Raw genomic sequence first — 17,368 nt, forward strand, 5'->3', positions numbered from 1 at the left:
TCAAAGTTTTCTAAAAAATTCCAGTTTAGTGTATAAACACTGAACAGCAATTTTGTAATAATCAATTTTCTCTTTCACATTCCAAAGAAATTAATCCTTTATCCCCTTGTCTAGAGATCTCACCTTTAATAATTAGCATCCGCGCGGGGTTTGTTTTCACTTTGCAGCTGGCAATGGCTGATAAAAAGGCAAAGATGCTTTAATGCAGCAGCCAATAATTGCGATTTTTATCAGCGCGCGCAGAGGCAGCGCCGGCTTTTTATTGCTCTTTTATCATAGCTGCGTCGACGTCGATGCTTGCACACAGCAGCGCCGCGCTCAATTAATGATCAAAAAGAACCAATAAAAGCAAGTGGGGTCGTAATATGCGTAGGCTGCTGACGAAATAAATTGATTGATAGGGAGTTGGAGCACCCGCTTAAAATGTCAGCACAAAGCAGGCTGCACCGCGAGCAAACAGAGTGTTTCAGTTTGAAGTTTGAACACACGCGGCCTTCTTGCTCGAGCCAATTGTTTCTGCAGACTTTCGCCGAGAAAATTGATTGCTCGCCCCGCGTGCGTACGTTTCACTTCTGTCAGTCACCTTTCATAATTCATCTGGTTTGCTTCTCCGAATTCCAAACGTAGAAATCATTTTTTTTTATTGTTGAAATAGATTTAGAATTGCCTCTTAAGTACGACAGATTTTCGTCGTTATCTCCAACCAGTCGTATCTTAAAAAACATGTTCCCTCAGAAATTTCCAAAACCTTACAAAGATAAATTCTTTGAAGTCACTAATATTTTTCACGGCTGCTCGAAGATGATTCTAGACAACAAACACATCATTATAGCTTTCAACTGGATTACGATTATTCCTTCTTCTGCAAAAGGGAGCCTCTGGAATCTGGCTGTTTGTCGTTGACATAACAATTTTCTGCGGTTTCTGAATTAATCCTGCTTAAAGACTGTCTTTGACGAAGTTTCTAAGCACACTTATCGACTCTTGAGGGTCGAATTAGGTAAAATTGAATATTTTTTCCGATTAAAAAGTCCAGTGCGCCGTGTGAACGGTTTTCCCGCCAAAACAATATGAATGCCAGAACTGCGCATGCGTCAGAGCTGGTTTGAGCACTTGCAGAGAGACCGCCTGTATACGAATGACTTCTTTGTCAGATTCAGCCAGCTCTGACGCATGCGCAGTTCTGGCATTCATATTGTTTTGGCGGGAAAAACATTCGCACGTCGCGCTGGACGTTTTGGTCGGGAAAAATGTCGACTTTACCCACAAGAGTTGATTTGGGTGTGCTTAGAAACTTCATCAAAGTGCAAATAATTGGCGGAGAGGTTAAAACCGTTAGTGTGGCGGTTTTTGATCTAATCCTATAGAAAAGAACGGCGGTGACCAATCAGAGAAGGGCAGTGGTTCTCTTACTTCTTGCCTAAGATCGAGAACCAACTCCCTTCTCTGATTGGTTGCGGTTGTATATATAACCACCAAAGTAACGTCTGTTACGTTTTTGCTGATTTTACGGCACGTCATCTTGGTTCGTCTACCGAGTGATTCAGCTTCCTCACCTCAGGCGTCGAATGGTACTGTCGAAATGAAAAAATTATCGAAATAATTTTCATGTAGATGCATATGTATCACTCTCGATATTCTCGGCTGAGGAAATCATTAATCAATTCAGCACAGCCCTAGGGACGAACCGTGAACCTTACGTGCTCCCGCGCGCGCTGCTAAATCTGAGCTTGAGTGCAAACAAAGCCACGCACGGCGTGAAATCTGCGTACGCTGCTGAACCAGTTTTTGCTTTCGCCGCCTTGATCAACTCTTGGATAATCATATTGCTCGCGCATTTAACCATCCATTATTCGACGTCACGCCAGACAGGGTGCGTGCCAATCGAATAAAGCAACCGCCGCGTTGTACGTTTCACCTCGTGTGCAGCAGAAATCTTTTTCGCCGCCGACAAAGGAGAGAGGGGGGGGGGGCAAACACACTGTTCTCACCGCCACCCGCGCCTGGTTTATTGGCGAATAGTTGCGAGTTTAATTAAAACTGCGAGAGAGAGTGAGAGCAGCAAGTCGTGTGGTTTCGCCCGGCCCGGGCGGCAATTACACACAATAAGTCCAGTGCCCGCCAGAGGTTGTTCTCTGCCACATAATACGAGAAAAACACGTTGCTCTGGTGGCTTTGCTGCGGTCTGTCTGGCCATGGCCAGTTATATGTACCTCAAAATGATCCTGTAAACCGCTTTCTGCCGCGGCAGCCAACTTTCCGTCTCTGTTTATCACCGTTGAACGCATGCTTTTGACCTTTATAATTGGCATGCAGCGCCGGATGGATGTCAAGTGCCACTCTGACAGCCCGACAGCCCATTCATGAATGGCCAGTTTCCGATAATGCACCGAATTGATGGTCTCTGCCACGTGAAGGGCCTGCAATTTCAATTATATTGCGTGCGCAAGTACTATTTGAGGACTTTGCCGACCATAATATATGACATGGTTCAAGTTGGCATTTTAATTATTTTCCCAACAGATAGGCTGATTCGATTCGAGAAGGCAGGGCTTTTTAATATGGTTGTCAGAGCAGGTGAGATTTTTGGGATTAAACAGAATTCGCGGATGAAGAATGTAAATTTATTTTTGTTGAAACCCTCTGGCAGCCATTATCTTACCTGCCTGACCGGGACGACACAAACACATGCTCACTCTGTTGACAGCACTCTGTTGAGGGAAAAGGACCCTGTCCTAAAAGCCAAAGTGATTAACAGCCACGTTTGTGCCATCAATCACCGTGCAGTGTGTGCTGCACATTAAAATATAAAGTTCAGTGTGTTATTAAACGGCTTTAAAGCGGCAGCAAAGATAATCCCGCACGTTTTGTCACTGAAAATCTGAGAGATTAAATTGCTCTTGATTTTTTGGGCTGCTAAGCAGGCCATTAATTCATGCGTAGACGCGGTTTAAGGGTGATGTAAATGAATCGACGTGGCCGCACATGTTTCGAGCGAGGGGCCGCGGTCCACGCACAGCAATTTGAGTCATTAATCAATGCGGCAGCAGGCCATAAAGAGCGCTGGCCGAGAGCACAGCCAGTTGAGCCTGCCTGTCGTAATATCCCAGGTCAAGCCCCGTCTTTTGATAAAAAATAAAAAACGCCGCCGCTCGATGCCATTAAAGTGGCAAGCGGGGTGCTGCGACGCTAAAAGGCGCCAAAATTGCTGTTTCTTTTCTCCTGAAACACAAATAGGTATAAAAAAATTGAAATCTAAAAATATTAAAAAGAATCAATAATTTTCAGGCAAAAGAAAAAAATTGCTTCTCTCACTCAGCTAGATATGGCAGGGCGTAACAATTGTAACGTCAACCAACGACTATTTTTTTTATTACAAAAATGAGCATGGGAGGAATTGGCAGGTGACGGATGATAGCTTTGGCGAAATTCAGATTGCGCTCGCAGGCAAATTGACGTTTCAATTTTATTGCTATGATGAGTCTAATCCAAGCGTAAAAATGTTTTAATCCTGTTATTCACAGGCGGAACAGGCGCACGCATGCATTGCACTACCGATAAAATTTAATCCGATCGGTTTGTTTCAAAATAAACGAAATTGCCAATTCTACATTACATTTGAATAAATGTATTGCAATTAATAGGGGCTTGCAAAACCAATTATCAATTACTGTTTGCTGTAACCGGTGAGATGTTTGGACAATCATCAGAGCGCGAATTTTATGTAAAAGCTATTTGGTGATCAATTATTTCTGATAAGCCTGTAAATTGAATAAAGTTAATCAGAATTGAAGCTGAAATATCTCAGTAAAATAGTAGTTCCCGCACTTCTTTTTAAATAACCCCATTTCAAAATTTGTGCGAGTTACAGGAAATCCGGTGAAAGCGCAAATTGCAAAATCGATTATTTTGTGCTAAAAGAAGTCATTAGATCTAATAAAACTGACGATTTGTGCACATCCCTTTGCAATTTATACTCCCACATAGGTTTTATCGATATTAGCAATCAATTCAAAGTTAATATTGCGAAAAAAAGAGTGCACGAAGCGATAGGCCAGGACTTGTATATAATTATGTACCTGAAGGAAAAAATTTAATATCGGCCAGCGCATATTGTGAAATGTTTCAAAGTACGCGGCATATCCAGACCGAAATAAACGAGCCGTGCGACGCAGGGAAAAGCACCCGATTCCGCATTCACGCAATGCAATTGATGTGAAATTCAGCCGCGCTGTCAACAGCATTCCATTCAGTCGTCGCGCAGGTTTATTTTTGCAACCAGAGCTTTTGTTATTGCGCTTGAAAATGTCATAAACACGCCGACAATAACCGTGCGAGCGAACGAAGGAAGCCTGGAAATGCCAGCCAGCCAGCGCAACAAAACTCAACTGGCTGCATATTGTAAAGTACAGGCACATTTATTACGGCTTTGAGCTAGAATCCGTATTTGCACGCAGGCTGCACGAAAAAGGGCCAAGTCATCCATATTAAATTACTCTGCGAGTTGCTTTCAAAGCGCTGCAATTTGTTCGTCAAGACGCAAACTTCCCAGCGTCTCGTCATTAATTAACCAGCACTCCGATCGGATTGACTTGTCGCATTTTATCATTTTCTAAAAGGAGTCGCATTTTATCATTTTCTAAAAGGGAGGAAATGAGCCGCCCCTAAAATCCCCATAGCCTAATTATTGCTATTTAAACAAACCTTGGTGACAAAATGTCTTAATTCTTTTTAAAGTAAAGCAGCATGAAATAAATTGGAGCCTGCAAAAGACCACGGGCGAATTTTTGATTCAATTAGTGAGTTTGCTGAAAGAGCGCACTGAGCGCAGTTGTTTCGGTCGATATCATAACAGCGAATAATTGTTTTGTTGCCTTTTGGGAGCCGCGCATCGCATCGCATATATCCGCACGCTGTTCCATTTCCACCGCAAAAAGCTGATTAATTACTCGGTTCGCCTGCATTAATTTGTGCATTGTTTAATCCGACTGGTAAGGTTTTTGCGTTTTAACTTTCCTGTTATGCGCATTTGAAAAAAGTGGCTGTGTTTTAATAAGAAAATAATTGCCTCTCGTTTCTAAATTGCAAGACGCGCGGCTGAACAAGGAACAGATATCTCGGAGGAAGCAGGCTGAAAGAAAGGAAAATGAGCAATAAGGTTGCCATGAGGCAGATGGTTTAAGCGAAAAAGCTTTCCTTTTTTTGCTATAATTTGTCAATTTATTCAGTGCGGCATGCATTGTTACTTTCCAAGCAACTGGTCCACTGTATCTCTTTTTGTGCAATTTAACGATAATTTATCTCTACAATCAGGCCCAATTGAGAGCGAATTTAAGTTTGTGCCAAATTTCACGAAATATTCAATAATGTTTCGCTTAATTCCGATTCCTCTCGTTTGTGTGCGGATTTCGAGGAAAATTCTCTACATTTTGAAATATATCGTGTTAGGCAAACTTTGAAGCCGATTCTATGAGGAGTTTAAACGACAATTAAAGTTTCAGAGCTCACCAATCGTTTCTTGAGGGTCAAATAAAATAAAGTGGATATTTGTTCCGACCAAAAATCCAGCACGACGTGCGAACTTTTTATTCCCGCTAAAACAATATGAATTCGAGGACTCCGCATACGTCAGAGCTGGCTGAATCTGATAAAGAAGTCATTCGTACAGGTGGTCTCTCTGCAAGTGCTCCAACCAGCTATGACGCATGCGCACTCCTCGCATGTGCGTTCGTATTGTTTTGGCGGGAAAAAAAGTTATACTTGTGCTACGCACGTCGTGCTGGACGTTTGGTCGGAAAAATATCCACGTTACCTAATTTGATCCTAAAAAATGGATTGGTGTGCTCAGAAACTTTCGTCAAAGACGGTCTGTAAGGAAAATTTTAGCTCATTCAATTCAATTCAATTTATTTATTTTATAGCATGCATGGTCAATACAGTGAACAGGAGTAGGTTACACTTCCGTACAATGAAATCACCATCTATTTATAAATACTCACACAGTATAAATAGAAACAAAGAAATTAACAACAAAAAATTTGGGCACAATTATCACAAATTGTTGACATACGCCATATAGGCCTCCGCATCATAAAACTTATTCAGATATACATATTTATGCAAAACACTGACAAATTAAGAATATCTTGGCACTAGGCGTAACGATACAGGCAAGGCAATATGCAGAGTAGCAATTCAGGAAGCCCCTTGGCAATTCCAGTATTCCCAAAGACTTTGGTAACCTCTACCTGCTAATCGTTTGATCTGTAATACAAATAATGTGTTATTGCAAAAGCGCTAAAAAAGAAAAAAATGGTTATAATTTTAACAAAATAAACAATAAATATAACTAACTAATTGCGATCAAAGGGTTTTGGCGAGAAAACTGGCTGGTTTGAATAGGCACATACAGCTCTTGCTTCAAACGCGTGTTGTGGGTATGAACGTCACTCGTCTTTTTAAAATATTTTGAGTATTTTTTGACAAAATTTAGTGAGTATTCTAGGCAAAGATCGGAATAATTGAGTACGTATCCACTAAATAAAGGATTTGTCAGCAGCGATGGTTGCTGGCAGAAAAGCTGGCTCTCGATCGATTATTTACTGACGGTGATATTATTAATTTGCGTACATCAGCAGAGCAGCAGCGTCGGTGGCGGCGAATGAGGACGAGAAGGAAGGAAAAGAAGAAGTGTCTCTCGAGCTTTTAATGCCGAGAATCAATCACGACAACGCAGCGGCAGCGCCGTGGCTGCGGCGCGGAAAGGTGTCGAGGGGATGCGCGCTTTACATTTGATTTGGTGCTGGCCAAATAATCGCTTTATTTTACGCCGATTTCGATCTGGAAACTGTTGAAAGGGGAATTTGTTTTTGGGATTCAAGCCGAGTCGCAGCTGCTGAGCTGCTGAGGGCCTTTCCTTTCCAAATACACAAATCTGTTTACTTGCGGCTGACGGAAATCCCTGCTGCTCGGTCTAGATGATTAACGGGAAAAAGAATAAAAAACGATTTTACTAGATATTGTCCTTTTTTTGTCACACCATGAATAAAAAATAGCAGACTCTTCTTTTCGGAGCACTGATTTCCATCAAATAAGGTAGGCTGTCAAATGCGTCAATAATTTTCCCTAAGTGGCTTTGGCAAGAAAGTTTGCTCTCATTTATTATTTATTACGCGCTGCGCTGACCTCTAAGGCTCCGTTGGCTGCTCTTCGTGTTAATGGAAAGTGGTCAAACTCAAAGCAGGATATTGCACTGCAGTCGAACGAACGAAGGCACGGGAAGCAACTCTCGAAATTAAAATTCTTACCGGCCTGGTGGGAAAACGAACGGGGCCCCGAGTAAATTGCATCTGAATATTTTACGACGGGGATAAGATACATTATGCTCACTTGTTTCCCCCTCCGTCTTAAGTGCTTCAAAATTTAATTTTCAACTTGAAAGTTGCACTCTGCTTTCCTTCAAATTTGTCCCCCAAATTGTCCATCATGTAAGTCAGAGCGGATTTTCTGTGAGCTTGATGAGAGCGTTACTCGCGGGAATTTTGAACTTTGATATTTTCACTGAAATTTTCAGTTACAATCCCGATTTAATTATCGATTTACTGGTTTTTCTGATAATATCGAGTTCAGTTTAAAAATCGATGAATCGTCCTCATTCCTCATTTGTTGAATTTCATAAAGCAACCTCAGGAAAAGTCATTGATAATCGGTTTTTCTCCAGAGTTTTTTGATACGCTTAATTTTGAAGCCTCATCTACATAGCTGCTACTATAAATTAATTGATGTTCATTTACCGACATTAAATTATATATTTCTAAACATTTTGTATAATAATAATTCATCTGGTTTACAGTTTTTGGATGTGAATTGAACAATTTAGAGGCTCTTACGAGGTTGAAAACACAATTTGCAGCGGTCAGTGTTATTCGGCAGAGACCAGCAGACGGGAGTGACGGGTGATGGATATCTACCACTGTTCCGAAAGTGTGAAACGGGCTGGGAATTTCCATTTGAACAAAATCCGTGCTCAGCTGCTTTATCTCTCGACTTCTTTCATCGCGCGCCTCCTTTCGCAAATGGAAACGAGAAATGCGAAGCGCGCGGGAGTGTCACCCGGCCAGATTTTTCATCTCACGCTGCTGCTGGTGCTGCTTGCTAATTTTCTTTGATGTCTGCACCGAAAGGGAAAAGTATTAAGTCATTTGCTCTTTGTACATGTGCTAGGCTTTAATTTGCTCGCATTGAATTTCGAAACATCCGGCGCTCCCTGCGCTGCGCTCGGTGTCCGTGCGCGGACGCAATCGAACCGCGCCGAAAGGTCACAGGTCGAGCGCGTGCATTATTGTGTGCCGTGCCTCGTGCGGTGGCCGACAAAACGAATCAAACAAAGTTGGAAAACAGCGAGAGCGAAAGAAAATAATCCGGTCTCGAATGACACGCGCGCGCTAAATATTTGACGCCTGCCAAACGAGTGGGTGGGCAACCTGCTACGCACGCACGATCAACGGTTTGCATTCAGCCAGCCCCATTTGTAAAATCAGACCGACTTTTGACTGCGAAAATATACTGCTCGCGAAATAAACACACGTTATTTTGCGACGAGCCAATATTTGATATGATGCTATCTGATATTGCATGCCTCACATGACGTGTTCTATTTTTCTCTCTTCCAATAATGAAAAATTGAATTAATATTTTCTTCTTATGATCGGAGCCCCGCATGTTAATTCGTAAATAATTGGAAATATTTGTGTTTCAAGACGAATTGATTTTTTTAAATAAGACCACCAGAAAATCCAAAATATAGACTATAGACGTGGAAATTTGTGTTAGGATTTGTATCTTATTTGTGTAAATCAAGATCAAAGTAAAAACAAAAACACTTTTTTCGCACACTGAGATCGAGATTTTTTTTCAAATGGCAGATTTTGGGTGGAATTTATTCTAAATGGGATTGAAAATTATGAATCATGAAAATTCGATCTCATGGTTCGGGGGTTATAACCCACCCCCTACCCCGGGGATGGAACTTTTAGGTAAAATTAATTTCTGCTCAACATAAAATCAAATACGGGCCCATTTTTACAGCAGCTCATTCCACTAATCCACCAGGTTCGTAAAACCAACGCAGTTAACACTGCTTGTCATTCTACGAGTGGTCGTTAGAATTAGACGATTTTCTGAAAATTTAAGCAGTGGAAATCAATTCCAATTCAAACTTTATTTTTTTCCAAAATGTAAGCCACATTATTATTATTATTATTATATTCTTTATTGTCTTTTGGCAAGGTCATACATCAGATTTTGTTACAATTCTAAATATATGCCCCCCAATTGCAATGCACAAACAAATTACACACAAAAATTATAAATTTTTAACAAATGCCAAGAATTCACCAGAATCATAAAATTTCTTTAAGTACAGAAATTCTTTTAAGGCTGACACAAATTTATCGTATTGTGGCTCAAGTCGCAGTGAAAGTGGCAAAGCATTGTACAAATTTGCAGCACTGGAAAATGGATTTTGCTGCGAAATCATCAATTTCTGAGGCGCAATATACAATTCAGGCGCGCGGCGCGTTCCATGCCCATGCACGACCCTGGTCTTTTTAAAATAGGCGGGGTATTTTTTAACAAATTTACATGCTTCGAACAAATAAACTGAAAACACTGGAAGCAGGTTGTACCGCTCAAAAATCAATCGAATTAGTGGTGTCAAAGAAAGTGCAGTGTCCAGAAATCACACGCAAGAATTGACCTAGTTATTGCGGTGCGAATTGGCTCGGCGGCGCAGAGAAGCAGGAGGCAAACATTACTCGGGTTGGAAATTGCCTCGCTCCCACGCGGTGTGCATGCAATTAATTTTGCTTTCTGAAACAACTCAAACGGGATATCCTTCCCGACCGCTGCGTAGTAATTATGTTTCGCCAAGCAAAATATTATGCATTTCGCGGGAGCAGGTAACAGATGATACTGATGAGCTATTTGTACACAAATAATCTCTATATCTATGACGCAAATCCTTTCTTTTTGCTGCTTCCTCAAGAGCTGTAACGAAAATACAGAACCATTGTATTTTTCCTCTCGTTATTTCCAGTTTCAAAACACTCTTATTCAGAAATAAATTGTATTTTATACAAGATTTTTTAAACATAAAAAATTCTTTTTTAAAAATGTATAAATAGTTTTAATTAAAATAATACTTATGATGAGACAACTTATTGCCCTTATCACAAAAAAGATAATCTTGAATTAAGCTGAGTGAATACACCAGATGTATAATCTTTTAGTGTTTGAAGCCGCCAACAAATGGCGCCACCATATACTTTAGTAGTAAATTTAATTTTAAGTCACTTCCGCTGCTAGACTCAATCCTGCTTCACTTAATATGCTTTCCTTTTAAATGCTGAAAATTAAAATCAGTCCAGCCATTCACCATCAAAACGTGGGAATAGATTTTTGTTGTTTAGTACAAAAAAAATACTTTTTCACGATTCTACGCGATTGACTCAACCGATTTTGGTTTCCAGCACGTCTAAAGAAAAACTGTTAAGTGAAGAATGAAGATTGTCAGGATTGAGTCTGAAATCGAAAGTGCCTTAAAATTAAATTTATTACTAACGTATACGGTGGTGCCATCTGTTGACGGCTTCGAACATTAAGGGCTTATACAACTACTGGTGAATTGCGAGATTTTAATTTCAATGGAAGATAGAAAGAAAAAAAATTAGGTTATGTACGTGTTTGACGGGCTAAGGGAAGATGGAAGGAAAATGCCGTGCTGTTTGCATCATCAAGCAAGATTTTTAGGATTGCAATAAAATTTTACTGGCTCGAGATAGCAAAAACATAAGAACATTTCATCGTGCTCATTTGATTTTACGCGAATCTGCAGCACGACGTCACCTGCGTTTCATTCCCAACGCGTAAACAAACAAAAAATGGCTCCTTTGTTTAGAAAGGCGCAAAACGCTACTCGCGGCAGCGGCTTTAATAATTCCATCACGAGCCGAGACAGAGCCACATTCGAATTGAGTCACAATCTGGCTGGCCGGCCGGCCGGGTCTGCAGCGAGAGACGAGGAGAACGAGCGAGCAGTTTACGGCCACTGGATTTGGCTTCCTGGCCGATTCGAGCCGGCTCTCTTCAAACATTGAGTAGTTATTGGCGTGCTGATAAAATGTTTATAGAGGGCTAGGCCGGCTCCAATATTGACCTAGAGCTTATAACGCTCGTCCCTTTATATGCTCTCTGCCGGCTTCAATTATGCCCGCGTTCGTCCCAATTTAATTACCTATAGTGTGTGATTCAAAGCTGAAATAACACGTGTCCTTGATTTGTTTTGCCGCGCAAAAAGCACAATTCGAGTATCTTACTGGAATTGGAAGCAGGAAGTTTCTGCCTGCCGTCTCATCATCTGTCTAAAGTCAATATTGGAATTGTGTCTAGTCAGAAATACTATTTTACAGGAATGAAAATGTCTTAAATCTAGGTTATAGAATTAAAATGCGAACGAAGCACATTCAATTTAATGCAACGACGAGAGCCGAAAGTTTTGTTCGGAGAGTCTGGAAAGTCGGCTCACATTTAAGATAATCCGAGCGTGCTCTTAAATCCACTTAAATATGTATCTTTAAGCAGCTTTCCGAGAAATGGAGCATCAAAGTTTCGCGTTTGTTTCAATTATGGAAGTCACGTAATCGCGGATTTGGCTGCCGAAAAGAGTCGTTTGAGAGTCAAAAAGGCCTTAATGCACAAAGCGGGAATAATTGTAAAAAAAAGGAGCTTGGCTGACCGACATGCAAATTATTAACTCAGGATAGTTTTGCGCTGTGCGCTGCCGAAATCAAACGTGCCGCTCATGAATAATTCCCTCCCACCTGGGCTTCCTGTTTTTTGGCTTCTTCTCGTCCCGACGGTGGCTGTTTCGGGGCCTGCGCTAATTGCCGAGGGTACGTGGCGTTCCGTGACGCGGACCGCAGAGAGAGAGAGTAAATTTTTGCATGACCAATGCGCCGGCTCTATATGCTTAAAATAATGCATTTAGGTCGGTCGGGGCGCTTGGGAAATAAGGTGCGGTGTTTATTTTAGAGCCGACTCCGCAGAGATGACACGTAGTGCCTTACTCTTAAATTACAAAACGATGTACTGCATATGCGCATTGTTTTAATCAAAAATACTCACCACGCACGTTGCTTATCGCAAGTAAAAATGAATTTGTTGTATTTAATTGTAAAAAAATGGGCAGCTAAAATTTAAAACAATCACATTGCCAATGGAATTTTTAAACCGGTCTCTCCGTTTAGCTGTTCTGTTGTACACTGGACAAAGAGAGCGGCCATATTGTGACGTCACAAGTGTCATGGCCGCTGATGTTCAGGGCACACTTTGATTGTTGCTCCTATATAGCCAAGTGTTTGTTTTAGCATGCACAATTGAAGACAATTATTAATCAATAAAAAATGTATCCTGAACAGTGCTATGACGTCACAAAATGACTACACTCGTCGTTGTCCAGTGGATTGTGATTTTCTGTGTGATATCTGATATCATGTTTTTAATGTTTGACCTATTATGGAGAAATAAACAGAATTGAATCGAATGGATCCAAAAACTCTAAAGATAATTTCCAAATATTTCGCTTCAAATGGAAAATAAAAATTTTCAACATTAAATTAGTAACTCGAGCTCTGCCCCATTTATCACTTGCAATTTAAGACGAACACGCGAGGAATGAAACAAAGACCCCAGCTGCGGCTGGATTAAACCTGATTAATTTGCTTCTGCAGAACTTTTAACAGGCTTGCCGCGCCGTACAAAAGAAACGCAATTCAACTTTTCGACAAGAGCAAGCTTTTCAATTTGGCGTTTGCCTTTTCCAAATTTAGCCTTTTCCATCAAATCTTGTGCACACGCGTATTTATAAGATGAAAGTCATATTCCGTGTCACTTTGTGTGTTTTTCTCGGAAAATGCTCTCTGCTTCGTCAAGTGTGGAAGTGCGTGCGAAGCGGCTCTTTGAACACGCTTGCTGATACGAAGGAGAGAGACGCTGTTCTTTATGCAGAGTAAATGCATTTCATTCTCGGCGTTGGCGTCGCAAATTATCTCGCGCAACCCTTGAAAGCTGGAAATGCCGGCAGAGCCATTATTGCAGCGAGGCTCAAGAGGTTATAATATTTGAAATCTCTTTCTCTCATTCCAAATAAATTCTTTTTTTGTGAAAGGTCAAAGGACAATTTTCAGATCTTTCTTCTCAAAGGTGCATGAATACATTTCTATTTTATTTTATAACCTGAAACAGAAAACAAATTGGAATGGCTGTGTTCCGTTCAAACTTCATCGTGCGGGCAAAGTGATTTAAAAATGGGTTAGCGCGTCTGAGAGGTACTCCAGTGAAACTAGATGGCGCAGAAGCGTCTTGGGACAGTACAGTGTTTGATAATCCGAGCCTGATTCGCACCTCACCACATTTACGGACGAATTCTAAGTGTATTCGCCGGCGATTTCCCCTGAGAGACTGTTTTGCAACGTGTTTGTCCTCGTAAGTAAGTGTGGCCCCGAGCCGGAGCAATACGTGCGCCTGCATTTTGTTTATCTACGGCAAGCAGGCAGGGCAAGCTAATCCCTCATTAGCACACCACTCCTTAGCAAACGCAAGGCAGATGGAATGCCGCACACCGACTCATTGGAGCGGCAGAATTAGTTAATGTGGAGGAGTGATCAGATCACTCTTCCGCTCCGTCTCACACCGACATTTTTCTGTTCACCCACACGGAATTGATTGAGCATGTTTTATTGTCACTACTGTACACAATCAAATATATACAAGTTGATCCCTCGAATTTTCAGCCTATATATCACGAGCAAGATTGTGGGCACATCAATTCCTGATTGAGAGGCTGAATTACAAATCATACATAAGAAGAGATCCTTCCAGGTGTCTAAAACGATCGCTCGAGGGCCACCGTTGAATAAACCCATAATGTTTTCTTAAGCCGCCAACAGACGGCACCACCGTATACTTTGGTAATTAGATTAGATTAGATAATTTATTTGCATTTATACATCAGTACAGTAATAAAGTTGCTTTAACACCATCTGAGTATTTACAAATTAGTCAAATTGAAACATATAAAGAAAAATTGAAAACATAAGTGTATACATTTCATCTGTTTGCGAGGCAACAAAAAGTGTTATTGTTTCTCTACATTGCTGGTTCTGAAATTGAGAAATTCATCTAAGCTATAGAATTTGTTAGTATAAACAAATACTTTCAACAACTTCTCGAACTCTGGAAGCTGAGCCTCATTTCGCAACTGTGCAGGAAGACGGTTATACAAATCAAGCATGTAAATGTGGGGGTTTTGATTTGCCGCCGAAGAAATCTGAGTAGGGACGAAGTAATCATTCCTCGAACGAGTGTTGTGATCATGAACTTCCCTAACCAAGTGAAAATAGCGAGCGTGTCGGCGCACGAACTTGCAGCATTCCATCAAATAAATTGAAAAAACGGGCAGCAAATTAAAATTGTGGAAATAAGGCCGAGCAGACTCAAGTGGTTCTGGAGACAACCAATAACGGACTCCCGCCATCGCTCGAATTAATCTTTTCTGAGCTACAAACACTTCTTCTCGCACTCTGCGACACGAACCCCAAAAAACAACTGCGTACTGAAGATGGGAATAAGCAAAAGCATAATACACATTCAATACCTGCTTAATTTAATTTTAGGCAATGCCGCAGCGATTTCAGACTCAATCCTGCTGCTGTGCATTCTTCACTTAATTTGGTTTCTTTTGACGTGCTGAAAACCAAAATCGGTTAAGCCGATCGCCATAGAATCGTGAAAACCACTATTTTTTAAATGCAAAATCTTTTCCGACGTGTCTACGGCGAATGGCTGGACTGATATTTGTTTTAAGCTTGGCAAAAGAAAGCATTTAAAGTGAAGAATACGTTGGTGCCATCTGTTGATGGCTTCGAACACTAAAGGCTTATGCAACTGGTCTATTTCTCTCCCGTTCTGATGGCCTTGTCTAACCTCAGGGGTGACCCTCCGACAAAAAAGTTTACCGCGAAAATTAAACTATTTCGACACCACTCTGAACCACCTTAACAATATTATTTTTTATTTAGTTGTTTACCATTTCTATTATCTCAGCATTTCCTTCAGCATAAGCTGGACTGGTGCGATGTTATCATTGAATAATTATCCTCAAACACGATAGACAAATAAATAGTCCGTCGACGTTGAGTGCTGTGTTCAACGTGGCGAATATAATACTCGCTCGGCCGTGCAGAGCTTCTAATTAGCAAAGCAAACTGCTTCCAAGAAACTTGTTGTAGAATGTTTGCCGAGCAATTTCTGCACATTATTGCAGGTATACAAAGCCGCTTGCTCGATGGATGTGCTGCGCATTGCATGTATACATACATATTACATAGAGCGCGCCAGTCTTGCCGTTCACATTCAACAATCCGCAGCAATTATTGCTCTCCATTCGCGTCGTCTGTATGTACATAAATTGAATCGACGTCTGGCAAACGCTGATGATGTATTCACTCCTTGTTATATTCGCGAGAGCGCGCTCTCTCGCGCATAATACGCCGGATGGAACGGACATTATTTTTTTCCATCCGACAACCAGCATGCCTTTCGCGTATATTCCGATTCATTACGCTGCCATTTCACGGACGATTCGTTCCATTAAGAATTCGTTTTGAGCCTTTGTCTACTTGCTCATCTCATGAGAGAATAAAAGGTCCCTCTTCTTAGTTATCTTTCTTTCAAACAAAGAGGTCGCAAAACTTTTTGATAAGGATGCCTGAATGCAGGCTTTTAAACGACGGGTTTATTATTAAGAACCCAATGATAAAAAGGAACACTATAATGGAGTTTGGGTACTTCAAAACTCAGAATTTTGAGTTGTTTTAAACATATAATATGAAATTTCAAGTGGCACTGGAATTTAGTTTTTGCAAATGTTAATTGTTTTCTGAAGGGTTAACAATTCGACATGACGAACCAACAATTGGCAGAATCGCAAAAACCGTTAATTTGGTGGATTTCGTTTTTTGTTTCTATAACTTAATTTATTTGCGTGTTTGGCAACTTTGTTGTAAATTTACTATTAAGTTTGTGAATACATTAATAGAACTTCTTTGAGCCTCAATTTCTGTACTTCTTACAATACAAATAAAATACTAACACACACAAAAAGAAATTCATAAAGAACGCAGGCGACCATAATTAAGGACGATTGGGGTAGGTCGAGACAGCAGCGCCATTTAGTGACAGCCAGAGCAAGCAAAAAAAGGCTGACTTGCCTAGTCGCTTGACTAGCTTATTAAATGATCAGTTGCGGATTAACCCTTAGTGTTTGAAGCCACCAACAAATGGCGCTACCGTAAACTTTCGAATTTAAGGCATTTTCGCTGCGACTCAATCCTGCTGCTATACATTGTACTTAATAGGCTATTGCATTGCCATAAAATCGGAAGTCTACGGTGGTGCCATCTGTTGGTGGCCTCTAACACTTCCCTTACCCAACTGGTGATTGACGCTGCCATTGCCATTGCTACGTCAAAGAGCCCTAATTGGTCGCGGGCGTTCTTGTAGCAAGGCTATCAGACAAAAACCCGTCAAAGTAATGGTTTTTATTTCCACCAATTTTCAGCACGTCAAGTGATTCGAAATTCGACTCCCAGGAATCGATTGGCAGTGTATTTGGCAGTGTATTGGCGCCAAAAGTCAATAAAGATTATTATTATTATTATTTAATGAAACGAGAGTGGCCTCTACTAAACTCACTAAATGGACTTTCCCAACAAAACACATCCCTATACTATTTTTGACAACAAACAATGTGTGTGTGTGTTGCAGTGGGGTGGTGATGCGCGTGCTGCTGCTGGTGCTGCTGGCGTGGCCATGCTGCAGCTCCAACCTGTCGAGTCCGCGGGCCCTGCGGGCCGGGCCGCCGGAGCACGTCATCTCCCTGCTGGGCCTGTTCGATCTGACGACGACGACGGGGGAGGCGCGGCCTGAGGGGCGCAGCGAGCTGGAGGCGGCCAGAATGGCCGTCAAGCACATCAATCTGTACTCGTCGATGCTGCGCGGCTACAAGCTGCGGCTGCTGTACAACGACACCAAGGTGAGTGCCGCATGAGCTTGATTGCCTCCTCGCAAAATTTGAACGGTCCGGTCCGGCTGGCCCAGCCCGGCCTGACAAGTTTTTTTTGTGTGCGGTGCGGCGAGTTGGACGCAGCCGGAAAAGTGAATTGCTTTTATTGCTTTGTGCATGGCTCCTCAACAAGTGGCGCTTCAGCTCTGATGCTGATTGAATCCGCAGATTATAACGAGAATGACG

General features: G+C 41.5%; 1 protein-coding gene across 3 annotated transcripts in view; it reads left to right on the plus strand.

Moving 5' to 3' along the window:
• Positions 1 to 17,368, plus strand: part of GABA-B-R3 (gamma-aminobutyric acid type B receptor subunit 3) — a 71,483-nt gene that overhangs the window by 2,473 nt on the left and 51,642 nt on the right. For 2 of the 3 annotated variants that reach the window (XM_065484277.1, XM_065484280.1), the window contains exon 2: positions 16,885 to 17,152. In XM_065484277.1, the coding sequence (XP_065340349.1) occupies positions 16,895 to 17,152 (258 nt within the window). In that variant the 5' untranslated portion in view covers positions 16,885 to 16,894. Of the gene's footprint in view, positions 1 to 13,526; positions 13,547 to 16,884; positions 17,153 to 17,368 lie in introns of those variants that run through there. The other variant, XM_065484279.1, reaches the window with a different exon arrangement.

This window comes from Cloeon dipterum, chromosome 3 (genome assembly GCF_949628265.1).
Source record: "Cloeon dipterum chromosome 3, ieCloDipt1.1, whole genome shotgun sequence".
NCBI lineage: Eukaryota > Metazoa > Arthropoda > Insecta > Ephemeroptera > Baetidae > Cloeon > Cloeon dipterum.